Here is a 26508-nt window from a genome sequence, read left to right on the forward strand (position 1 = left end):
AGGAATCCCTAAGGAAGAATATGGGACATGGATCACTACTTGGTGAGAGGGCAGGAGGGCAGAGCATGAGGAGCAAGCAGCCCGGCTTAGGCTTCTTTAACAGTGTTCACCCTCTCCCATCTTAGCCAGGCATCTAAATTCACAGTCTTACTTAAAGACCGACTTTCCCACTCCTTGTCACTCAGGGTGATTGACACTCACTGTCTCAGGTGCGTTGATGACTCCAGTGTTGTAGCCAAACTGGAAAGAGCCGATCGCGGCGATAGTAATGGCAAACACCAGAGATGGGGTCACCTGTTGAGAAGACAAGGCGTAAATGCTTACAAACGTTGACTAATAACATTCTTCCCTTTTCCGGGATGTCTGGTTGATGTCCATCTTGTCCTCCTGCCTCTGCTTCCAGAATGCTAGGATTTCAGGCACATTTGGGCTGGTCCTTCAGAGCCAGCACCAGGCTAGCCAGAGCTACACAGTGAGATCTGTCTCAAAAGGAGAGGCGGAAGAGGGTCTAGGGGGGAGGAGGAGGGAGGGAAAAAGGAGGGAAGGGGATCTTGGGGGGAGTAGGGAGGGAAGGAAAGAGGTAGGGGGGGAAGGAGAGAGAGTGAAGAAATTATTGCACCAGGCGAACCATGGTAGTGCACATCTCTAATTCCAAAGCCATAGGCTCACGAGTTCAAAGTCAGCGTGGACTATAGACATAGCTAAACATTGATTGTCTCAAAAACTAAAGACAAACAAGCAAAACTGCACCAGAAAGAGTCAGGAGGCTAGCCACGAGTTCACGGCCAGCCTGGGTTACAGTGAGACCTGGACTTAAAACATAACAAACCCCAAACTCCCCACAGTACAGAAGGCAAAGCTAAGACGGATCTACATTTCCTAAAAAATCAGTCATTCTGCAGAGCTGGATACAGTGCGCTCTTCCTGTCCATCCCCACCAGACCACAGAGGCCAGAGCAGCAGGTAGCAACAGCGTGGCCACAGGGATGCTAAAATCAAAAACAGAACCCCGGAACAAGCTAATGGCATGGATTCCTGTGTTCTCTCCTCTCACACACCCAATAACCCCCTTCTACTTTTAGATCATCTTCCCTCAACCCCTTTACATTTTTGAGACAAGGTTCCACAGTTTGTATTCCAAGCTAATCTCAAATTCCACTCCTCAATCCTCCTGCTTCAGTCTCTCGAGTGTGAGATTACAGTTGTGAGCTGCTATACCCAGCCTTTTTGTGTTTAAGGTCTACATATCTGAAAAACACGTTTTTCCTCCTGTACCTGTCTACTTCACATCCATCCCCGTTCCATCCAGCTTTCTTAAAAATGACATGACTTCACTTTTTTTTTTTTTTTTTTTTTTTTGGTGACAGGGCTTCTCTGTGTAGACCTGGCTGTCCTAGAACTCAAGAGATCCACTGGCCTCTGCCTCCTGAGTGTATGTATCACCACCACCAGGCTGGCTTCATTTTTCCTAACACCTGACTGATACTCCATAGTGTATCACAACTGTTATTTTTGATTCATTCATCCATTGATGGGCACCTAGGGCCGGGCTGCTCTTATCTCTAGACTGTGTAACCTACCAGCAACATCCTGGGGCCCTCTCGAGAGTCTTCCTGTTCGCTAAATATGGTACTCTTCTCCACCCAGCTGGGCAGAGAGCGTCTGCTCATTTTCAACACACTATTCGGAGCCATTTTTACCAGAATGCAGTCAGGCAGACATCCCCTTGCCGGGGATCACTCAAATGGGCAGGGGTAACTCAAACAGGAGCTGAGGCCAGTCTCTCTGCCCACCACAACCTCTTCCACTGTCGTTAAGTTTTTTTCTCTAAGGTCACAGCGAGTGGCAGGCCGGGAGCTTACACCAGAGTTGACCTTCCGGCAGCCGCCGAGCCTCAGCGCTAAGTGCTGTCTTTCCCTAAAGTCTTTTCCTTGTAGTAAAAGCCTCTTTCCCATCTCCTCTTCTATCCCGATCCCCCACCCCACCCCCACGGCCTGCTAATTCGCCTTATTTCCAAATAAATTCTTTTCGTGAAAATGCCCTTTCCCTTACAAATACTGCTTCCTTCGCCCACAGTAGGATACATCCTACACTCGCGACCACAGTAAGGACAACTGGACTTCTCTCTCCACAGTGCTCGGGGATGGCTGGATGCCGAGCAAGCCTCAGCCAAGCCCAGGTCCTCCCAAGGTCTAATGCTTTCCCGAGCCTCCCTGCGGGCTCCGGGACCCCCTCAGCACCCCCACAGCCAAGCTCTGCTTTCGGCAGGCTCGTCACAGCTCCATCACACACGCCCGAGACGCACACAGCTTCTCTGGTGACTTTCACATGACAGGAAGGTGCCCGGGAGGATCCTCTCCAGGTACGAGATGCACAGAACGGTAACACGGGCAGCGAAGGCTGGAGCGGATGGGCAAAGGCCTCCCTCCCGATGGCCCGGGGACTCAGGAGGAACGGGAGCATGGCAATCGGCACCAAGACCTGCTTCTGTGAGGACCCCAAAACAAACAAAAACAACCAGTCCTTACCCTCGCTGTCCCCATGGTCCTAACTTCTCAAGCCTTAAGGACGACCTAGAGGTGGGTTCCAGAGGCAGCTTTTCCAGTCCGCGGCAGCAGGCTCTCCGGGTCCTCAGCGGCGCTCGGAGGGCTTCAGGACCATCTCAAGGACCACAGGCGCAAGCCCAGCCTACCTATTTATAATCTCTGCAAAGGGTGGAGCCTTCATGCTCGCCCACCCCACCCCCGCTTCCAGCCTTTAACCTCTAACCTCCGGAATTCAGTGACCTCTGCTATCTGATCGTCACGGCTCCTTCCCCCCAGCCCCCTCGCCTTTGCAAGCAATCAATTTTCCCCCTCCTCTGGCTTTTTTTTTTTTTTTTTCCTTTTTTTACCACATCCTCCCTGTGGTTCTTTCTTTCTTTTTTTTTTTTTTTTAAAGCCCATCCAAATTCCTTCCCCTTTACAAGAGCCGACAACCTTTTGTTTCACGGAAAAAAAAAACACTGAAAAGTTTGGAGGGCGGGCAAATTTGAAGGTGTTGGGGACAGACTAGGTCTGCGGAGAAGAAAGCTAATCTATCTACGGCAGAGCTGAGTGGGTGCTGCCGGCAGATGAAAGTCATCCAGGGAGTGGGAAGCAGAGGATCCAGGACCCTCTGCGTCTGTCAGCTGCCTTTTCATCATAGGCTGGGTGTGCAATCTTGAAGGGAAAGGAGAGCCTGTCCCGAGAAAACTGGCAATAATTTGGACAGTTGTAACGGTAGCCCGGATGTCTTGGAGCCTGACCAAAGCTCCTAGGCTGCAGGAAGAGAAGATCAGTGAGGTACACAGCCCCAGTTCCTTACCACAGCATACCTTACTTACACTACCCCACCCCTTGTGGATTCTACCCCTCCTTCACCTGTTCTGAGTTTACCCTCACCTGTTCTGGGGTTTAGAGCGTCTAGAAACACAACAAACATCCAATTCAACTTAACAGATATTTGCTGGGAGTTTAATGAATAATTAAAAAAAAAAAAAGAGAGAGAGAGAGCCAGACGGTGGTGGCACATGCCTTTAATCCCAGCACTCAGTAGACAGCTTGGTCTACATAGTGAGTTCCAGGACAGTCACTCACAGAGAATACCAGTCGAGAGAGAGAGAGAGAGAGAGAGAGAGAGAGAGAGAGAAGAAGAAGAAGAAGAAGGAGGAGGAGGAGGAGGAGGAGGAGGAGGAGGAGGAGGAGGAGGAGGAGGAGGAAGGAGGAGGAGGAGGAGGAGGAGAGAGGAGGGGTAGAGGTGTATGTAGCTCAGTGGTACAGTAGTTACCTAGGCCCCAGTTTATCCCCCCCCCACCTCCAGCAATCAGTCAGTCAATAGACAAGGGCAACTGATTCTCTCATAAGCAATGTCTGCTAAAATCCTATTAGCTGGGGACTGTGCATTTCTTGAAAGACAAGCATGAGAAAAAATATCTGATTACCACACAACTGTACAAGAAAAGAAAAAAAGAAAAACTGGGTAGGAGAAATGAGAGCAGAGGCAGGTCAATGATGGCCAGCAGGAGGCAGGAGGGATTTCAGGCGAGTTTATCTGGGGAAGCCCTGAGCTTGTGACAGACACGTGGGTGGCTGAGGCTCCCGCTCTGACCTGCTGGAGATGGGGGGGGGGGGGGGACTTGGTATATGCGTGAGGAAGGAGAAGCATCTTTACTCAATAGCTTTGGTTTGTGGCCCCCAATCCAGGTTGACTGGCTGAACTCAAGCAAACCCAGTCATTGTCTCCTTAAATGAGGGTCCTTCCGGAATCCGCTCAGCATCCAGGAAAGCCTTCCCGAGCTTGCACCTCTCCTCCCTCCTCCCTCCTTTCTAAGAAGCACTGAGTCGGAAGCCCCCTTAGTTACCACAGCAACTGAAGTGAGCAGCCAAAGGAAAAACAATGCCCAAGGCCAGTGCCAGCCGGTAGGAACAGAATCCAGGCCACCTGTGCAACACTACATTTTCTTGTAGCCACGTTAGAAATAATAAGGGTTTTCAAGACGGCTCGGCAGGTAAAGGCACTTGCTGAGAAGCCTGTCACCCTGAGTTCGACCCCGGGACCCACATGGTGCCAGGAGAGAACCAACTCCACAAAGTGGTCCTCTTTTTTTGTTTGTTTGTTTTCTTTTGTGGTTTTGTTTTTGGTTTTTGTTTGTTTGTTTGAGGCAAGTTTCTCTGTGTAGCCCTGGTTGTCTGGCTGTCCTGGAACTTGATATGTAGACCAGGCTGGCCTCGAACTCACAGAGATCTGCCTGGGTCTGCCTCCTAGATAGAGTACTGGGATTAAAGATGTGCCCCACCACCAGACTTATTATTTAAAATTTGATTTTATTAAAATTAACAATTCAAGGCAGGCACAGTGGCATGCCTGAAGTCTTACCTCTCACAAGAGAAGAATCCCGAGTCTCAGGCCAGTCTGGGCTCCTTGCCGGTCTCATAGAAATGAAGAAACTAATAATTCAGTTCTTCAAGGCCAGTAGCCTCCCGTGATGATAAAGAACACAGGAGGTTCATGGCCAGCCTTGTAGCTTGTTGTAAGACCATGATATCTGTCTGTCTGTCTGTCTTTCTCCCTCTCATTTCTATTTATTGTGCATCAAAATATCTCTTTTCCACTCTTGCCAGGGGCACAAAACTCTGGGCCTCCCACAGGCTGGGCTCTACTCTGGAGCTGGCCCCCAGTCTTCCACAAAAACAAACAAACAAACCAAAAAACCCTCCTTTTTTCTTGTTCTCTCTTCCTGAGAGCACAGGGATGTGGCCACAGGGGTGGAAAGCAGCCAGAGGCTGCTCCTTCTTTGCCTACACACTGATTGGAGGAATAAATGAATGAATTGTGAAGGCTCAAGATTGTGCCTGTTCTCAACTGGTGTAACATTATGCAGAGAAAGAGCCTGCTGAGGATTAATTCTTAGATGCTTAAAGCCTATAACAGAATATTGTTTTCTTGGTTAAGAAATAAGCCATGTTGCTGGGTGTGGTGAGGCATGCTTTTAGTTCCAGCATTCAGGGAGGCAGAGGTAGGAGGATCTCTGAGTTTGTGACTAGCCTGGTCTACATAGAGAGTTCCAGGTTACGGAAAGAGACCCTGTCTCAAAAAAAAAAAAAAAAAAAAATGCTTTGTGGCTGAGAATCCAGACTGATGGGTTGTACTGAAGCAAACCTGGTCCTTCTCCAGGACAGCCAAGCCTACACAGAGAAAGACTGTCTTGAAGCAAACAAAAACAATAAACAAAAAAGAAAGAAAAGAAAGTGTGAAAGGGAGACAGACCTGAGGCCCCGAGGCCTGTTTCCTTTGGCAATATTCAGGACTACTTTCATTTTATTTTATTTTTGTCTCTCTCCTTTTTTTTTTTCATTGGCCTGGTACTGGCTCACTACCATCTGTAATTTTGTCCCAGGGGATCTGATGCCCTCTGGCCTTCCAGAAACTGCACCCACGTGATACACAGACATACATGTAGGCCAAACACCCACAATGCATTAAAAACAATATATAAAGGTTAAACATTTTCTTTTTTAAAGGCACCACAGAGGGTGGAAATGGGCTAGTGATTTAGGAATGACGGATGCTCCAAAGCTGAAGATTGTCTCTGAAAGGGGCAGAGTGCTGAGTGGTGCCAGATAAGGCTCTACCTGCTGCAATGTGTGTATTTTAAAGATCATAGCTGGGATTCAGCTGAAACTCGGGAATCTAAAACGTCCTGGACAAATTGAGACAAATGCTGTTTGAGCCAGTAGCTGCAAAGATGCTCAAAGCCTTGTCCTACCGTAGCCTGAGCCAGAGTCTAAGTTAGATCTTCATCTTGAGCAACAGATGAGAGCCCTAACTGCGACCAGTTTCCCGAGGCTCTCTGTGGGAGTGGGTTTCCTGAGGTTCTCGGTGCACTGTGGGAGTGGATGCCAAGAGACTGTAAACTCCAAAGCCCAGTGAGGGTGACCAACCCTGAGGGACGGAGCGCACAACAGTGGCCTCCTGGCTGACACACACTAACGCCACCTGCCTATCCTTTGATTGCTGGTGAGATCTCTGTGAGCGCTTCTGTCTTTGCTGGCTATGGAAGAGGAGGAAGTATGAAGGGACTTTTCAAATGTACCCAGTTGGGAGCTAAGAGCAAAGGAGGTGTGCTCAGTAGAAAGGGGACAATGGGAACAATGGCCGGGTATCAGTTCCAAATGCAGACACCTGCAGCGTGTAAACCTCAGCCCGGCCCCCTGCTAGTTTGTGTTGGGGTTTGTTAAGTGACAAATCTAAGCAGTAGGACAAAGGATCCTCCAAAAGACACTCAGGCTTTAACCCGCCCTGTGCAGGCCTGGGGAAACACAAGCCAGGCCTGTTCTAAAGACTGCGAGGCTCACACTATTTGCATCCGGACCGTTCCTCACAAACAGCACCGCGCATGCTTTATTTGTCTGATTTTAATCTTTCTCTGCCCAGGTGAGGTGTCCCCATAATTCACTTTGAATCTGAAGACACTGTTTAAGAAGAGAAGAAGAAGAAAAGAAGAAAAAAAGGAGCCCTGGGGTGAAGAAAGGAAAAATTTGAGAAATGCTGCTTGCCCTGTTGACACTGTGTTTAAACCATTCATTACTGCCACTGGTGCTGAAGACCGAATTCCAGCACGCTGGCTGGTTCTCATCGCTGCTGCAGATCTTTCCTGCCCCAAAGTCTTCAGGAACAAATTCCACAGTAGGGCTAACTCTGAGTTAAAATTCAAATCACTGCAATCTACTCAAACATCTTCAGCGATTTCTCAGGAAGGCCTCGGTTCAAAGGGCCTTTGACTAGAGATACGTGGGCCACAGAGTAAAACATTCCAGCAGCCTTACACACACAACTAAAACACACAGGTTAATTTTATTGTAGAATATTTATTCCACCGGGATTAAACCCCGGTAGGCAAAGCTATACCAGTCTCCGCCCTCCAAATTCTCATATTAATATGTAACACATGTAAAAGTGATTACTAACCTATTTTTCTATTTTTGTATCAGGCCTTCAGAATCCAGTGAGTTATTTTACACTTAGAGTGTACCTCAGTTGGAACACTCAAGTTTCAGATATCAAGATAAAATGTCCTTTTTCTTTTCATTTCTTTTTTCCCCCAATGCTGGGTACTGAATATAGGGCCTTGCACACACATGCTAGTAAAGTACCCTCCCACTGAGCTGTATTCCCAGCCTGAAATGCCCTTTTAAAATGATAACTACAGGGGCTGGAGAGACGGCTCTGCGGTTAAGAACACTGGCTGCTCTTCCAGAGGACCCAGGTTCAATTCCCAGCACCCCCAGTGCAGCTCACAACTGTCTGTAACTCTAGTTCCAGGGCATTTGACACCCTCATGCAGGCAAAACACCGATGCACATAAAATAAAAAGCAAGACAAGGGAAAGAAAAGGGTAGCAGCAGGGGCTGGAGAGCCGGCTCCGCTCAGCGGTAAGAACACTGGGTGAGGGCTCTTGTCTTGAACCGAGTGACCTGAGTCTCATCACCTGGACCCACATGATGGACATAGCTTCTGAAAGCTCGCTCTCTCTCTCTCTCTCTCTCTCTCTCTCTCTCTCACACACACACACACACACACACACACACACACACACACTCTTTGGCATGAGTGTGCCACTGTATAGACAAATAAATCTGAATATAATGATAATAGTAACAACCGTGTTAAGAAATGTTTTGCGTTACTGCTGACACCCCCACCTTCACCCCCCACAACACAGTCTCCCAGGGCTAGTCTGGAATTCACAGCTGCCCCTCCCTAGTGCACGGCTCTGCCCAGCTACTTCTACTCTACACACTACTTTGCTTTCTCCCACCATATTGCCTGTTTTTACATAGGAATTTGAATGAACTTGCTGGGCGGTGGTGGCTCAATACCTTTAATCCCAGCACTTGGGAGGCAGAAACAGGTGGATCTCTGTGAGTTCAGAGGCCAGCCTGGTCTATAGAGTGAGTTCCAGAACAGGCTTCCAAAAAAACCCTGCCTCGAAAAACCACAAACAAATGAACGAACCAATGAATTGAAGAAGTCGCTCAGTTGCACTTGCCTAGCTCAGCCTTCAGTGATGATGTCAGACTTGGGTACACTGTACCACTCGTGACTCATTGGCATGCTTCTAACATATTATCCCTGGGATTTAGAATGTACACTCTGGGGAAAACATGCTTGCGGCTCAACTTCCTGAGTAACAGGGACTGCCAGTGTGTGCTGCCATGGGGGCATGAGTAACCCCATGTTTCGGCTGAAGCATCACCTACACTAGGAAGCCCTATTTCTCCATCTGTTCCCGGGCCCTTACCTTTTCTTCCTTGTCACCCTAATTCACACTTTCAAAGCAAGAGACCTGGGACCTTTTATCTATCCTCAGGTACTTTACACAGTACTAGATATATATGAATGAGCAGCAAACAAAATGAATGAGCAAACAAGTTTATATAGTAGCAACTCAAGACTACCCAAGCATTTGGCTTGGCAAAGTGTTGCAGCCATGTTTCTGGGTGATAGAAATAGGGCAAAGCTGGCTGAGAAGAAATAAGTGTGTTAACCCACACCAAAGTACGCAGGCTTTCTTTAAGTCTACCCGTCTAGAGCACTAGCAACTAATAGCTAAGGGAACTGATGGAAGACTGTAGCGACAATTCATCCCATTCACAATTAGCATGTTAAAATCATCCTGAGCGGCACAACATACGTAGAGCACCAAGATGAATCAAGATTGCCCTGCAACTCTGCACAGTTGGCTACTGTGTGCCATGGACGGATAAGTGCATTCTCCAAGGGTTCCTGTGCTAGAAGCCAGGTCCCGTGTAGTGACATCAAAGAAAAGTAAGACCTTTAAGAAGCAAAGCCTGGGCCAGCACATCTTTCAACTTTTGGGAGTCTTTTCTGTCCTTCCACCAGGAGACCCCAGGAATTGAACTCAGCTGTCAGGCTCGGCAGCAAGTGTCTTTATTCTCTGAGCCATTCATTTCACAAGCCCCCACCCCTTTTCTAAGTCAGGCATATATATGCTTTCAGTCCTAGGCCCCGGGAGAATGACGCAGGAGGACCAAGAACCCCAGGGTAGGTTGTGCTATATAAGCTCGGTATATTATTATAGCAACAGAAAATGACTGATACTGTTAACCTTTTTTTTTTTTTTTTTCCAGAGCTGAGGACCGAACCCAGGGCCTTGCACTTGCTACGCAAGCCCTCTACCACTGAGCTAAATCCCCAACGACTGATACTGTTAAATAGTGTTATCATCTCTGTGTCACATTTTAAAATTTAAATCACAGTCCCAGCCTGCAGGATGGCTCAGTGGACAAAAGTCCTTAATGTGGAAACCTGATGACCTGAGTTCCATCCCCGGAATCCTAAAAACACCAAATCCGGAGAGGGCTCTGCTCTAAGAGTACTGTTTTTCTTGCATAAGACTGCAGTTCCATCTCTAGCTCACATAGCAGGTGACTCACAACTGCCTGCAACGACAGCTCCAGGGCATTCAGTACCTGCTGGCTTCTGCAGACACCTATGCACACACAGACACAGATATACACATAAATAAAAATCAGTGTAAAAATAAAAAGCCAGCTGGGCGGCGGTGGCACACGCCTGTAATCCCAGCACTCGGGAGGCAGAGGCAGGCAGATCTCTGTGAGTTCGAGGCCAGCCTGGTCTGCAAAGCGAGTTCCAGGAAAGGCGCAAAGCTACACAGAGAAACCCTGTCTCAAAAAAAAAAAAAAAAAAAAAAAAAAAAAAAAAGAACCAAAAAAACAAAACAAAACAACAACAACAAAAAAGCCAAACGCAGTGGTTCACATTGGCAACCCTGGCACTCCTAAGTTGGGATGGGAGGCAGAGAAAGGGAGAGCTGCCTGGAAGCTCAAGAGACAGTGAACCCCGAACCCGAGTGTGCAGAGCAGCAAAAACAAAGGCGACCCTGCCTCGACCTTTGACCTCCACATGCACACAAAGCTCACACGTACACTAATAATAAATTAAAACAGGACAAAACTAAGCGTCAGCCAAGTGTGGTGGCTCACTGGATCACCAAGAGCTTGGCTACAGAGGACAAAACCAAGAAGACAGTAACAGTAGAATGAAGGAAAAACTCTGTACCACCCTCACCCGTCACCACCACGTCCAAAGATCCTGGTCGGCTGGCTGACCACAGGGGCTGGACATACAGAAGCGCAAAGGCAGTTTTCGGGCATTTTGTAGTAAATTCTTCAAACATTTTGATTTTTTTTAAATAATAAATTATTTTCTTATTGTCTGTTTTTGAGACAGAGCCTCACTATGTAGCCCTAGTTGGCCTGGAACTCACAATGTAGACCAGGTTGGCCTCGAACCAGGTTGCGTCTATGATTGGCTTTCCATCTTCATCAGTACTTAAGTCATCCATTGGGCTGAATGCCTCAAAAGGATCTCACAGACCTCATCGATGTAAGCATTTGACTCAAGAATGACAAGTTCTAATATGCTGAAGAGATGGGCAATGTTTCTTGCTTTTTGTTATGAATATTCCCATGTATTAATGACTGGTTGAGTGGTTGATAGTTATTAAAGTAGTAGAATTGGTGTGTGTGTGTGTGTGTGTGTAAACATATACACATATATAGACCATATAGATACATACATATATATATAGGCAATTTTGCAATAAAAATGGCTGTGGTTTGAAAACAGTTTTAAGGTTTGTAAGTATCTGGCATATGGAAAGTTTGGTGGCTGTTGGATTAATAGCAGAGCATACAGATAGCAACAATCTCCCCACCACCCTTCTCTCTCAGAGTTCAGGTTGGCCTCAAACTCGCTGTGTACCTGGCTTCCACTTCCTAGTTCAGGGATTATACGTGGGCATCACCATCCACTGTTGTTTCCTCCTTTGTTTGTGGAAGTTGTAAGATTTTAAATCTGCTAGCTAGAGAGCCTTGCAGTTTTTTGGTTTTGCTTTTGTTTTTCGAAACAGGGTCTCCCTACGTAGCCCTGGCTGTCCTGGAACTCACTATGTAGACCAGGCTGGACTTGAACTCAAAAAGATCCACCTGCCTCCACCTCTCTAGTGCTAGAATTGAAGGCGTGCGCCACCATGACCAGCTTGGTCCTTTTGCCTTATAGTAGTAATGTCTGTCACTCATAGGCATTAAAACACTGTGGGAGAGGCTGGAGAGAAGGTCAGTGATTAAGAGCACTCACTTGCTGCTCTTTTAGAGGACCAGAGTTCAGTGTGCAGCACCCACATCAGGCGGCTCACAACTTCCTGTAACTCTAGCTCCAGGGGATCTGACATACTCTTCTGACCTCCACAGGCACTCAAATACATATACATACACACATAAATAAAAATAAAATAAAATAAAAAACATTGGGGCTGGAAAAATGGTTCTAGAGCACTGGCTGCTTCTAGAGGACCTGGGTTCCACTCCCAGTACCCACACGGCAGCTCACAACTGCCCATAATGCCTGTAACTCAAGTCCTAGGGGATCTGATGCCCTCTCTGGCCTCTGTGGACACCAAACATACACATGATACACAGACATACATGCAGGCAAAACACTTGTACACATAAAATAAATTAAAATTAAAAAAAGGAACTTCATAATCCTCAGGAGGCTGAGGCAGGAGGATCACCTTGAGCTTGAGGCCAGCCTAAGCTACACGTGAGATGAGAATAGAAGAAATAAGTGAGAAAATTTCCTTTTACATTTTATTTAAATAGGTTGTTGTGCTTTTTTTGTTTTGTTTTGTTTTGTTTTTTGTTTTGTTTTGTTTTTTGAAGACAGGGTACTATTAATCTCTAACACTAGGATACGTGGGAGCTTTTATTCATATTCTGGGTAGTGAGTTATGAATTTGAGAACACAGTATAGTTGATAACTCTGTCTCACTCTTTTGTCCTCCTTCATCCTGAACAGCCTTCCCAGCAGGCTGAGTCCCAGTTCTATATCTGGTCATCAGTTTCTTCCCCTAGGGTGTCTGTTCTCAATCTGTGGGTCATGACTCCCACAGGATCACATAGTGGATATTTACATTATGATTCATAACAGCAAAATTACAGTTATGAAGTAGCAATGAAATAATCTTTTGTTGTTGTTGTTTTTCAAGACAGGGTTTCTCTGTAGCTTTGGAGCCTGTCCTGGACTAGCTCTATAGACCAGGCTGGCCTCGAACTCACAGAGATCCACCTGCTTCTGCCTCCCAAGTGCTGGGATGACAGGCATGCGCCACCACTGCTCAGTGCAATGAAATAATCTTATGGTTGGGGGTCATCACAACATGAGGGACTGTATTAAAGGGTTGCAGCATTAGGAAGGTTGAGGACCACTGCCCTAGGGTGGCCTTCCAGACAAACCTAAGATCTGATTTCCTTTGTGCCACCATCTATGTCAAATATCCTTATAATGCAGTGCTTATTAAAACCCACAGCAATTATTTACTTCCCTCAACTGCAAGTACTCTTTGGGAAGGGATTTTACTCTAAATCCACAGAGATTAACAACAGGTGGCCAAAAATGTTAAAACGGATGAATAAAACATGTCCTGTAATGTATATCCTTTGGAACATTTAATTTCTTTCTTTTCTTAAAAATTAATTTATTAGCCGGGCAGTGGTGGCGCACGCCTTTAATCCCAGCACTCGGGAGGCAGAGTCAGGCGAATCTCTGTGAGTTCGAGGCCAGCCTGGGCTACCAAGTGAGTTCCAGGAAAGGCACAAAGCTAGACAGAGAAACCCTGTCTCGAAAAACAACAACAACAACAACAACAAATTATTTTCACTTTATGAACATTTGATGTTTTGCCTGCATGTGTGTCTGTATGAGGTTGTTGGGTCCCCTAGAACTGGAGTTACAGACAGATGTGAGCTGCCGCGTGGGTGCTGGGAATTGAACCTGGGTCCTTTGGAAGAGCAGTATGTGCTCATTAACTGCTGAGCCATCTCTTCAGCCCCAGAATATTGAATTTCTAAATAAGCTATAATCTAATTATATAAGATGATCAAAGGAAGGATAAAATAAAGTTAATGACTTATTGAAGTCTCAAAAATGTCCCTTCCCAGGACAAGCTACAGTTTTTGCTTAAAAAGGATTCACTTTGGATAAATCAATCCTTTTAGGGATATAAGACACGAGAAATACATGAGGATGAATACACAAAAGCCAGAAGACAGTGTTGGATGCCCTGGAAATTGAGTTACACACAGTTGTGAGGTGTCGGGAATAGAACCCTGGACTTCTGGAAGAGTAGCCTGTACTCTTAACCACTGAGCCATCTCTCCACCTCCTCATAAACACTCCTAAAGGTCACAAGTATATTATTAGCACACTTGAAGTTTTATTGATTTTTACTTATGTGTTTCAGTACTGGAGAGTGAACCTATGGTCTCGCTGGGAAGTGCTCTACTTCTAAGCTGTGATTTTCAGATGCTGGGATTCTAGGCAAGAACTAGTCCAGTCTTTCACCTCAATTCTTTAGAAAGTTAGCTTGCTTTAGGTGGTGGTGGTGGTGGTGGTGGTGGTTCTTTCTTTCTTTCTTTCTTTCTTTTTTTGCTTGGGGGGGGGGGTGTTTTTGTTTCTTTGGGACAAAGTTTATTTATGTAGCCCTGGCTGTCTTGGAACTCACTGTGTAGACCAGGCTGTCTTTGAACTCACAGAGACTCACCTGCCTCTGAATTAAAGACATTCTCCACCACACCAGGTTATTTCCACCTTGTTTTTGAGACAGGGTCTCTCCTGTTGTTTTATCTGCTGCTCATGTGAGCTCCTGGGTGATTTTCCTGTCTCTGTCACCTGTGCTGGAGGAGTGCGGGGGTGGGGTGTGGGGGTGTGGGTAGGGTGGTGGTGGGGGTGATAAGAACCCGGGCCAGTTTGATGACTGCAGTCCTCAGGTTTACAAGGTAAGGACTTTTCTCCCTGAACCTTCTTGTCATCCCACAGATACCTTTTGAGCTCTGCCCAAGCAGACAATAAGCTTGCTCATTGCCATTTCCTTTTCTTTAGGCAAGGGCTCTCTCTCTCTGTAAGTCCAGGCTGGACTGAAACTCATGTAGCAGAGGCTGGGCTTGAACTGGTAACTAAGCCTCCCATGTGTTAGGCTTACAGTTGTGAGCTTTCATGCCTGGGTCATGAATTTTGCTTTGTTGTTTCCAGTTTTTATGTGGTGCTCTGGATTGAACCCAGGGGCTCATGGGCACTGGGCAAGCATCTACCAACTGAACTACACCTCTCCCCATAGATATATTTGGAGATAGGGTTTCATGTTCTCCAGATTGGTCTCAAACTCCTGATCCTCCTGCCTCTACTTCCCAACTTCTTTGGAATTACTAGCCTGGCTCAATTTTTTTTCTTTCTTCCTTCCTTCCTTCCTTCCTCCCTTCCTTCCTTCCTCCCTCCCTTCCTTCCTTCCTTCCTTCCTTCCTTCCTCCCTCCCTCTTTCTTTCTTTCTTTCTTTCTTTCTTTCTTTTTCTTTCTTTCTTTTTTGTTTTGACAGTGTCTCCTGTATCCCTTGAACTCACTATGTAGCCAAGGGACCTTGAACTTCTGATCCTCCTGTCTCTATGTCCTAGGTAGGGGGATTGCAGGTGTATTCCACTTGGCTCAGTTTATGTGACCTTGGGAGATCAAACTCATGCTACCAGTCGAGGTATATCCTTTGCTCTCGGCTGGCTACTGAAATTTTCCCCTCATACTTATTCATAGGAACTGGAGTGTGTGTGTTATGGAATACACGTAAAGGTCAGAGGACAATCTATGGGACTCCGTTCCCTCCCCTCACCATGTAAGATCAGGTCTTCAGTCTCAGTAGCAAATGCCCCTGCCCATTGGGCCATCTCTCTGGCCCCTGGACTGGCTACATTTTAATACTAGGCAGAAATCAAACTGATTCTATCACACTATTGAATCATTTTAACATGCTGAAGTATGCTAGCCTAAACATCTCTAGAAAGGAAGATAAGATTACGATTATGTAGACCCAGGAAGAGCCGGGAGGGTGGGTCACTGAGGGGAACTGGGCATGTATGTCGGAACACAAATGTGAAGACCCGTTACCTTATAGGAGGTTCATCAGCATTTTAACACCCCTGTCAGGCCAGTGTGCCCAACTGTTCCAGGAAGCTTACCAGCACAGAGAAAACTTTGGGTTAGATTCAAAAGACTCACTCCAATGTGGGTTTGTTTTTTGTTGTTGTTTTTTATTTTGTTTGGTATATATATATATATTTTTTTGGGGGGAACAGGGTTTCTCTGTGTAGTTTTGGTGCCTGTCCTGGGTCTGGTGCTGTAGGCAAGGCTGGCCTCGAACTCACAGAGTTCTGCCTGCCTCCCAAGTGCTGGGATTAAAGATATGTGCCACCACCTCCCGGCCTGATGTGTTTGTTTTTAAGATATTTATGTGCTTGTTTGTGTGTGTTTGTACATGTGAATATGGGTTCAAGAGGAAGGCATTGAATCTCCTGGAACTCGAGTTACAAGCAGTTGTGAGCCATCAGACATGCCGGAAGTGACCCTGGGTCCTCTTCGAGAGCAGTGAATAATCTTAACTGTGGAGACCAAGTGTTTCTATCTTTTGAGACTGCATTTACTATGTGGATCAGTCAGGGGCCTTGTAGTCATCCTTCTGCCTCCATCTCTGCAGTGCTGGGTCACAGGTGTTTGCCACCAAATATGGCTTCTTGTAGACTTAGTATTCTTTTTTCTTTATTAAATCTTATTTGATTACTTTGTGTGCAAAGTACATGGAGGTCAGAGGACAACTTGTGGAATCGGTTCTCTCTTTCCACCATGTGGGTCCTGGGGATTGAACTCAGGTCCTTTGGCAGGGCAGCAGATGCCTGTTCCTGCTGAGCCATCCCACAGGCCCTCGGATCAGGGTTTATATTCACGGTTACAATGTCCATCTCATAGAGTTACCAGAGAATTAAGGCAATGCAAGTGAAAAAAACAAACCAAACAGGTATTTGGTGAAACATTTCTCTGGCTGTTTCTCTGAGAGTGTTCTGAATGAGAAGATTTGATTTAAATCGGTGGGCTATGAATAGAGCAGACTGTTTCCCAGAAAGTCAGACTCAACCAGGCTTGGAGAGCCTGGGAGACTAGTCTTTGTTGAGCAAGAAGAATTGTTCTAGCAGTAGCCAACCTCAACACGGCCTTCTGCTGAGTCTCCAGTCTGCCTGCCGACCATTCCACACAGCAGACTTGCCAGCCCCTGGAATGGTGTGAGTTGATTTCCTGATCAAATCCAAGAATTTATTGGTCTGACTGGAGAGTAATGAACTAGTTCCAAGAAGTAGGGTTCAGGTGTAGTAAAGGCCTGCATGAATCTGTGAGTTCAAGGACAGCTGGAGCTATTCGGTGAGAGCCTATTTCAAAAACAAAACAACCAACAACAAAAAACCCTTCAAGATGGCAAAAAGAGAGGCTAGAAAATAGGTGTAGTTCTGGAAAAGCCTAGACCACCTTGAAGAGACTGTGAGTAAGAATATGGATGTTTAAGGTGATTCTGGGGCACAGGAGAAAACTCCTTAAGGCCCTTGTGGCTGATCTTGACGACCTGAGTTGGATTCCTGGGACATGCAGTGTCTGGGTTGTGAATGTCCACCTGCTGCCCTGCCCCCATACCTGAATGGAGTGCGTCGCCTGCCAGCCACCCCCTGCATGCGCGGAATACCCCTGTGTCCCCGAGCAATAATTCATAACACTTTTATTTTCGTTAATCACATGAACAAGGCACTATAATATCCAGGGCAAACTGGAGAATTTGGCAGTTCAGTTGGTCCATCAGAGACCCACAGGCCGGTAGCAGCAGCATAAAATGTCTGGGTTCAGTGAGCTTGTGGCTGCGTCCATCTTGCAGGTGGCTACCCCTCCACATCATGCCAGGTTTTGGGGCTGGGGTAGGAATCATCTCAGTGCTTGGGGTGTTTCACTCTGGTTTTTTGTTTGATGGCTTCTTTGATCATCAGGTTCTTCTGTGACTCTTCTTGAACCTGGTAATGTCTCCACTGTATGCCATTTCTTAAAACTACCTGCAAGGCCAGCCTGGGCTACCAAGTGAGTTCCAGGAAAGGCACAAAGCTACACAGAGAAACCCTGTCTCAAAAAAGCCAAAAACAAAACAAAACAAAAGTCTGTTGGCAAATGCTTGTAATTCAGGACTTGGAAGGGGCAGGAGAATTTCTAGTTCAAGGCCAGCCTGGACTACATAGTAAGACTCTGTCCCAACAATTTTTTCAAAAGTAAAAGAAGTTAACAGGTGCATTCATGATCTGACAACCATTTAGCAGAGTCTAGGACTAAACATGAGCCACCTTGTACTGGCAGGATAGAGAGGAGACAAGAGGAGACTATCAAATGTCTGGAATTCTACGGAATGGGACAGTAGCACCCCAGAACAGGCAGTGTCCTTCAGTTCCAGAGAATACTGACTCCCAAAGGGACGACAATGATCCTCCTTAGCACTCCCACCACAGGCCCAGGCACACAGGTCCCTGGGGCAACGATGCTTCTTCAGGTGTTCTGACAGCAGGGGTGGGGGCGCCACAGAGAGCCAAGAGGACAAAGCTACTGGAAGGCAGAGCATACACGCAAATAGGCTTAGGCTTTTTGGCTTGTTGCTTCTTTCTTTGAGGGAGCCTGGGATTGAACCCAGAGCCTCACACATAGATCAAATCATCTCCCACTGAGCTATACCCCAGCCTCAGGGGGTTATCTTGATCCTTAAATCTAACAAAACATTAATTTCTTACCTCTAAAATCAAAAGCACAGGAAACTAAATAAAAAAACAGGCCTACACCAAACTCCAAGACACTGGTATATCAACAGACACAATCAGCGGGGTAAATTAGAGTTGACAAAATGGAAGAAAATATTTGTTAAGTCACAGATCTAATAAATGGTTAAAAACCCAGAATGTGTAAAGAGCTTCTACAAATCAATAATCAAAAACAACAACAAAACAACCCCAATAACCTGATTTCAAAGTGAGTCCCCCGCATCACCAAAAAAAAAAAAAAAAAGAAAGAAAAGAAAAGAAAAAGAAAGTAACTTGCAGCTTTAAATGTTTTCTATTGAATGCTTTCTATTCATACACACACACACACACACACACACACACACACACAGAGTAATAAAAGTGAGACCAAATTAGTCATGCTGGCCAACACCCATAATCATAGCACTTGTGAGATGGATGCAGGAGTTTGAAGACAGCCTGAGCCTCATGCCAAGTTCAAGGCCACTTTGGGGTACAAAGAACCGTCTCAAAAAAAAGGAAGTTGCAGGTGGTGTTGGCCAGTGATGGCACAGCAGGTCAGCTCTTGCAAAGGACCCAGGTCCAAGTTCCATGGTAGCTTACAACTGTCTGTGACTCAGGGGACCTGACACTCTTCTGGCTTCCACAGGCACCATGCATGCACACTGTGCACATACACACATACCAACCAAACACTCATAAACTGCTGGGCATGGTGGTGCACGCCTGTAATCCCAGCACTCTGGAAGCAGGGGCAGGTGGATCTCTGCGAGTTCAAGGCCAGCCTGGTCTACAGAGCTAGTCTAGGACAGGCTCCAAAGCTACAGAGAAACCGTGTCTCAGAAAACCAAAAAAAAAAAAAAAAAAAAAAAAAAAAAAAAAAAGAAGGAGGAAATCGTGTATAGCATGGTGGTTGAAATTTGAGGACTGTTGGTAAGTGAAATAACACCTACATGGAAACCCAAATCCTCCGTGATTCCACCCAGGTACAGTCCGAAGGAGGTCAAACTCACAGAAACAGAATACAGCTGCTTCTTTAGAGGCTCTGGGAGGAAGTGGTTTGTTGGGTACAGAGCTTCCGAAGTACAAGATGAAAGTTTTTGGAGATCGATTTCATAACAGTATAAATACACTTAACACAGTCGAAAAGTGATCAAATATTTCATTTTTTTGTTTTTTTAAATATTTTATTTTATAATTAACTTAATTTCACATATCAGCCTCGGATTCCCCCGTCCTCCCTCCTCCCACCCCGATCAGATATTTCATTAGTCAGCTTTGTACCACTGATAAAATAGCCTAAAACAACCAACCTGTAAGGGAGAAAATTTCATTTTGACTCAAGCTTTTGGTCACAATAGCTTGGCCCTGATGTCTTTGGATCTGAGGCACAGTAGTATGTTGTGGCTAGTAGCATATGGTAGCCACCGTGTGTGTGTGTGTGTGTGTGTGTGTGTGTGTGTGTGTGTGTGTGTGTGTGTGCGTATTGAGCAAGGTCTTAGCCTGTAGCTCCAATCTCACTGAAATGCCCCTTCCTAGGTCTCCCAAAGCTGAGATTACCCAGCTTGCTTGAGTCCAGCTTCATAAACTGTAGGCGCTATGAAAATTTTGTCAGTCATAAAAGCTTTCTGAGTGATCAAAAGTTAATTCAAAATCCCACTCACGGCAAAATGAATTCGAGGTGTTTGTTCCTGAGCACTCTGGCCCACCACATCAAGGTTTCACTGTGGGTTTTTTTGTTTTTTGTTTTCCAAGACAGGATTTTTCACAACATGAGCAGTTTGCCCCTCAAGTGCCATAACAGCATGCATGTCAACAGATGTCACCTGAAACATCTCAGCTTTGAAACGACTACTGTTACCCACTGCAGTGTCTTTACTGTACATACAAAGTTTTCTGGTCTTATGATGGTTTAATTACAGAAAACAACGACTTTTAATGTTTTCCTGCCTTCATTCCTTAGCATGCATCAAGTCAAATTGGACTGAGGTAGAAAGTCGGATTTAAAACCTGATGTTGATGAGGCCAGGAGTGTAGCTCAGCTGGCACTATTCACAAGGCCCTAGGTTTGCTCTCCAGCTCCTGTGTAGTCAAGGATGACCTTGAACAGCCTATCCTCCATTTCCAATTCCCAAGAACAGGTTGGGTTTGTATTAGGAATCAAACTTGAAATTCACTAATGCATTCCACTGACTGGGCTATATCCTCACTCATGGTTTTGTTTGTTTTGTTTTGTTTTGTTTTTCGAGACAGGGTTTCTCTTTGTAGCTTTAGAGCCTATCCTGGCACTCACTCTGTAGCCCAGGCTGGCCTCAAACTCACAGAGATCCACCTGCCTCTGCCTCCCGAGTGCTGGGATTAAAGGCGTGCGCCACGGCCGCCGCCGCCGCCGCCGCCGCCACCACCACCACCACCACCACCTGACAGTCATGTATTTTTTTAAATTTATTTGTATTTTTTGCTCATGAGTGTTTGCCTGCACTATGTGCATGCCTGGTTCCCGGAGGTCTGAAGAGGGTCCATTCCCTTGGAATTGGAGTCACAGATGACTGTGAGCTGCCAGTTGGGAGCTGGGTGTCAGACCCAGCTCTGGAAGAGCAAGCCAGCTCTTCACTAAGGCCCTCCATCCCTTTTTAAAATTTTTGGGAACAAGGTCTCACTATGAAGCTCCGGCTGGTTTGGAACTCTGTGAAGAGCAGGGTGGCCTAGAACTCACAGAGATCTGCCTGTCCTGGTCTGGGCAGCCCTGGGATTGAAGGTGGTCACCACCAGGCCTAGCCCCTCAGCTGTTTTCTGTACACACTGCTCTACAAGCACCAGTAAGGCCCACAGACCATCGCATGAGGTAAAGACGAGCCTACGCGTTCTCCAAGGGTACCCCTGCACTACTGTCCCAGGTAGAAATGTCTTTGCTTCTCTGTAAAGCTGCCGGGTGGTGCTATCACTAGGGCTTCCCTACCCTCCTTGGTTACAGGAAAACAGCAACATGATAACTCACGCTGACTCATATCCCCCCTTTCAAAAAAACATAACCACATGCCAGCCTGTGTCACTTTTCAATGAGATACGCCGTAATTAAAGGGCTGTGCTATTTGAGCAAGTCTCTCCCCTAATTTTGGTGGCCCTTGAACCTGGTAGAGCCTAACTTCTCAGAAAGTGGGGGCACCACTCCATGCTCCAAGGTACTGTCTACTGATTTGGTGTTCTATGACGGGCTAGGCCAGTCCACAAACTGCCAGAAAATAAATGAAATGCTATTCTCAGAGGAGAGAGGGTCACAGTCTCAGACTCAGCACAGCTAGAGGGGCTGCTGGGAGTTGTAGGAATTGAGGGAAGGCCAGCTCCCTGGATCCACAGAACCACAGTATAGATACTGAAGGCATTGTCTGACTCCACTGGAATCTCAAAGAACAAGTACTGAGCGGATCAGACGCTCCATCCCATCCCTTCCTGGTATGGTGACACCCAGAGAAACCATCTTGTCCTCATATGATGGTGGTGCACATCTGTTCCCAGCACTATGGACACATTGACACCTTTGAATTTGAGGCCAATCAGAATTATTTTTGAGACAGGGCCTTTCTATGTAGACCTTGGCTGTCCTGGAACTCACTATGTATACCAGGCTGGCTTCGAACTCACAGAGATCCCCCTGCCTCTGCCTCTTGAGTGCTGGGATTAAAAGAATGTGCCACCACACCCAGATTTCATTCATTTATGTAGTCATTCATTCATTCACTTATGTATGGCCCCTTTTGACATGGGTAGTCCAGACAGAGTCTATAGGGTCCACAAATACCAGAGCACTTGCCTAGCATGTTCAAGACCTTGAAAGAAAGTGTCCTCTCTGATAAACAGGGTTAGGGAGACAGCAAGCTGTCAAGAGTGGACACCTGTCTGGCAGAGAGTATGAGTTTGATTCCCAGCTCCTACTTTAGGTAGCTTACAAACATGTTAACTCCAGCTGCAGGGATCCAAAGCTCCCTTCTTCTTGGACAATCCCCCTCACCTGCACACACATACAAAGATAATTCTTTAAACAGGCATTGTTGCACACACCTTTAATCCCAGCACTCTGGATGCAGAGGAAGGTGGATCTCTGAGGGTTTGTGACCAGCCTGGTCTACAGAGCAAGTTCCAGGACAGCCAGGGCTACAATGAGACCCTGTCTGGAAAAAACAAAATCCTCCACAAGTTTTTGTATAGATTGTGTGCCATGCAGTACAGCAGCCACTGGGCTAGAAATGACCTTGATTCAATGCCATTCCTGCTGAAGCTACTCCACTTACAAGTGTATGAAATCTATGTTGCAGAGCATCAGCCTGTTTAACAGACTTATCTTTCTCAGGCTGTTGCCTCCAGTGGAACCAGCCAGTCACAGTAATATTTGGATGAGGCGGGCTCAGAAACCAAAGAATCTCTTCAATTCTTATCTTGCGGCCTGACTTTTTTTTTTTTTTTTGGAGGTGGGTTGTGTGGTGCGTGATGCTGGTCAGCTGAATCTCCGAAGTGACTAGCTTCATCACTCAATCCTGTCTCTCCTTTTATTCCACTCTCCCTCCTGTGGAATTTGTTTTCTTGTTATGTTGCCGAGGACTGCAGCCAGCATCTCCCCATGATTCTGGTTTTCTTCATCCTGTTTCCCTGTCCTTTTTTGACACAGATCTGCAAATTCTCATGGGTGTGAAAAGATCCTGAGTATTTATTGGATAGTTTATATGCAAACTTATGCTGGAATGGTTTTTGGAAATGTGTGTAAAAAAGAAATGTGTGGAATAATCCTTGCCTTTGGTGCCCTGTTCCTACAATTCTTTAAATGTTCAAATGCAGCTATATTCCTTTACCTACAACCACGTTTTAAATTAGCTTTCAGGCCGATTTTTCCTCTCTAGTAAAGGGTTTGAATCCAGGGTCTTGCGCATAACTGGGAAACCTTCTCTCACTGCATTCTATCTCCTAAACTCTCTTTGATTTTATATCTGTCTATGTGTTTGAGACAGGGTCTCACTATGTAGCCCTGGCTAGCCTGGAACTCACAGATCCACCTGCTTCTGCCTTCCAAGTGCTGGAATTAAAGGAACAGGCATAAAGGATCAGCACCACCCTGCTCAACCAACAATTTGTGTTTGTTTGTTTGTTTTTAGACAGGGTCTTATACAGTTCAGGGTAACGTTGAACTATGCAGCCAAAACTAGCCCCAAACTCATGACAACATCATAATCCTCCTGCCTCAGCCCGCTGAGTGCTGGAATTACAGACATGCATCACCACACCAGGCTCTCAGCCTTCTTTTCATCCATTGTGTGTGGGACAAGGTTTCATTATGTTACCTAGGCAGGCTCTGAACTGCTATCCTGCCTCAGTTTCCTTGTATCTGGGATTACAAGCCAGCTCTGGGTGACTTTTAAATCCAGTGTAACTCCAATTATAGCTAAGTGGCTGCTTTAATCTAATTGAGAAGAACCAAGCATTATCAGTTTCTCTTTGTTGTTATTGTTTTGTTGAGACAGGGTCTCACTATATAGCTCTAGCTGTCCAGGAAACATGTAGCCCAGGCTGGCCTCAAACTCCTAAAGATCTGCCTGCTTCTGCCTCCCATTGCTGGGATTTATGATGTTTACCACCACGTTAGTACATTTTTGTTTTGTTTTTCAAGATAGGGTTTCTCTAGTAATAAATAGCTTTGTTTGTTCTGGAACTAACAACTTTGTAGCCCAGGCTGGCCTCAAACTCACAGAGATGGGCCTGCCTCTGCCTCCTGAGTGCTGGGATTAAAGGTGTGCACCAACCACCATGTCCAACTTTTTTTTTTAAAGAGTGAGAGAGAGAAATCAAGTCTCTCTGTCTCTGTCTCTCTGTCTCTCTGTCTCTCTCTCTGTCTCTGTCTCTGTGTGTGTGTGTGTAAGTTTGTCATAGTCTGCATGTGGAGGGCAGAGGACAACTTTCAGGAGTGAGTTCTCTCCTTCCACCATGTTTATGAGTCCTGAGAATCTAACTCAGGTCATCCCACTTGGTAGAAAGTGCCTTTAGCATGACATTCTAGAGTGCGCACACTAAATACATAAACAAACATAATTATCATGATGTTGGGCTGGTGAAATGCCTCACTGGGCAAAAATGCTCCCAACGCCACAGCATGCACACTCTCAAATAAATAAATGTAATAATTTAATAAATGTAAAAATGTAATGCTTAACTCCAGAGGATTATACCAGTTATACAGGTTTCGCCGTGACATTTCATCTATGTATATAATCTAGTTTGATCATATTCTCTCACCATTACCCTCTCGTGGCCCCCTCCCATCCCCACCGGAAAGCATGGTCAGTGCAAGGAACCCGGAGGCTGGAGATAAGCAGCTGGTGCAGAACTCTAGGAAGGGAGCCATCCTCCGAGGAGGCTCAGTCAGGGTCCTGTTCCCAGGCTGTTCAGAGAGCTCCCAGGAGAGAGGAACAGGGATGGCTGAAAGTGAGCCTGGTGAGGCAAGGAGGCTCTTAAGACATTTTGTGGTCCACAAACCCCAAACTACTTACATAATCCGACCCTTTACAGTAAAAGTTGCCAACTCCCAAGTATGACAGTAGATTAGTCAAATGAGATGGAATCTTAAATCTGTGAGGTCACAGGCCATAACCCAGGGTCGAAGGAAGGAAGGAAGGAAGGAAGGAAAGAAGGAAGGAAGGAGGCCGTGTTTGGTGGCCGAGGAGGCTTGAGACTAGGAATACTGCATCTCAGTGGGAATGAAACAGCTTGAGAACTTCCTGCTAAGAAATGCAAAAAGTGGCCCTAACAAGACTGACAACCAAAAAGATTAATTAGGAAAGAAGCTGGTTTTTTGTTTGTTTGTTTGTTTGTTTTTTGTTTCTCTCTCTCTCTAAATTTTTCTCATTCCATGGAACAGAGAACACCAGAAGACTCACCATATGGGTCTTTGTAAGTTGGCTATCCGGGTTCGGCCAGGCCTGCGTGCTCCTTTGGTTTTTACTTAGGAACAAGCACAAGGACCCATCACCCAAAAGGATCACCATGACATACTGCTGTCATCCATGGTATTTGGGAGAAGAAAACCTGGGGCTGGATTAGAGAGGTGATTGAAGAAAGACCGGCTGATGGCTTGTGTTTGGGTCTCCATCAACCTTCGCTCGCGCCCCTTAAAGGCGGCAGGAAGTCTGCAGAGAACACCAAAAACCAATGTAGACCAGAGAGCTGTTGAAGACGGACGGCCCAAGGCCAAAGTGAGGATCGCACTGACTCGACGGGAAGCCTCTGTTTTCTAACGGGTAACAGTGCCTCTTCAGGTGGGGTAAGTGGACGTCTCAAAAGTTAGAAACTGAAGCCCCAAGGTTATCACTGGCATCCTTCATGAAGTTTAGTGATGCAAACAGGATGTGGACCTTTAGCAAAGCGAGAAAGAGCTAGAGAAATTGCACCCCCTCCCCCAGCACCATCCCATCCCATTATCGGACTGGGGTTTTGGTCTCTTTCGGTGGTCGTCTTCGTTGACAGTGTCTCACATAGCACACGCTGGCTTTAACCTCCCTCTGCAACCAAAGCTGGCCACAGGTTTCTGATTCTCCTGCCTTCACTCCCCCAAGTGCTGGGAGTACATCCAGGTGGCTGCCACCCCTCCTGGTTTTATGTGGTTCTGGGGATTAAATTCAGAGCCTCCGGGATTCTACCAGCTGAGCCACATCCCAGTCCCAGATGTGTTTAAAGAATAACACGCTCGGATTTTCTAATGCCGATCTACAACATGCCATTTAATGTCCTGTGGCTGGTGTTATGCTAAACATGTCTGTCTAAAGTCCTAAAATGGGACTGAATGGCTAAACGCATGCACACAGTGCTCGCGTGCTTCCTTGGTTTGGGGCACAGTAAGAGAAAAAAGGTAAAAACCATAGAGTAAGGCATTTACGGTCAGAGGTTAGGACAGCGAGGCAGGCTTTTACTTCTGATTTTTTTTTTTTTTTTTCCGGCCCCGATGCACGCCTGCATCATTTGCAGCACGCAACACCAACCGACCCGGATTTGCTTGGAACTGTGTCTGCATTTCCTGGCTGAGGTGCCCACTGAAGCCCAGTTCACCGCTGGCGGGGCTATGCGCATGCTCACACACCTCTGCCCCTTCCCAGGCCCACCCCTTCCCGCTCTTCCTGGTGGTCTGCAGCCCACCCCACCTTTTACTTCTAAACTCTCCCTTCACCTTTCCGGCTCCGTTTCTGTCCTTTTATCTCCCCCTGGGCCAGTTCAA

General features: G+C 46.3%; 1 protein-coding gene across 3 annotated transcripts in view; it reads right to left on the bottom strand.

Moving 5' to 3' along the window:
• Positions 1–26508, bottom strand: part of LOC118579881 (solute carrier family 2, facilitated glucose transporter member 3) — a 66281-nt gene that overhangs the window by 9928 nt on the left and 29845 nt on the right. For 2 of the 3 annotated variants that reach the window (XM_036181655.1, XM_036181654.1), the window contains exon 3: positions 202–294. In XM_036181655.1, the coding sequence (XP_036037548.1) occupies positions 202–294 (93 nt within the window). Of the gene's footprint in view, positions 1–201; positions 295–2528; positions 2818–26508 lie in introns of those variants that run through there. The other variant, XM_036181656.1, reaches the window with a different exon arrangement.

Source organism: Onychomys torridus, chromosome 3, assembly GCF_903995425.1.
Source record: "Onychomys torridus chromosome 3, mOncTor1.1, whole genome shotgun sequence".
Classification (NCBI taxonomy): domain Eukaryota; kingdom Metazoa; phylum Chordata; class Mammalia; order Rodentia; family Cricetidae; genus Onychomys; species Onychomys torridus.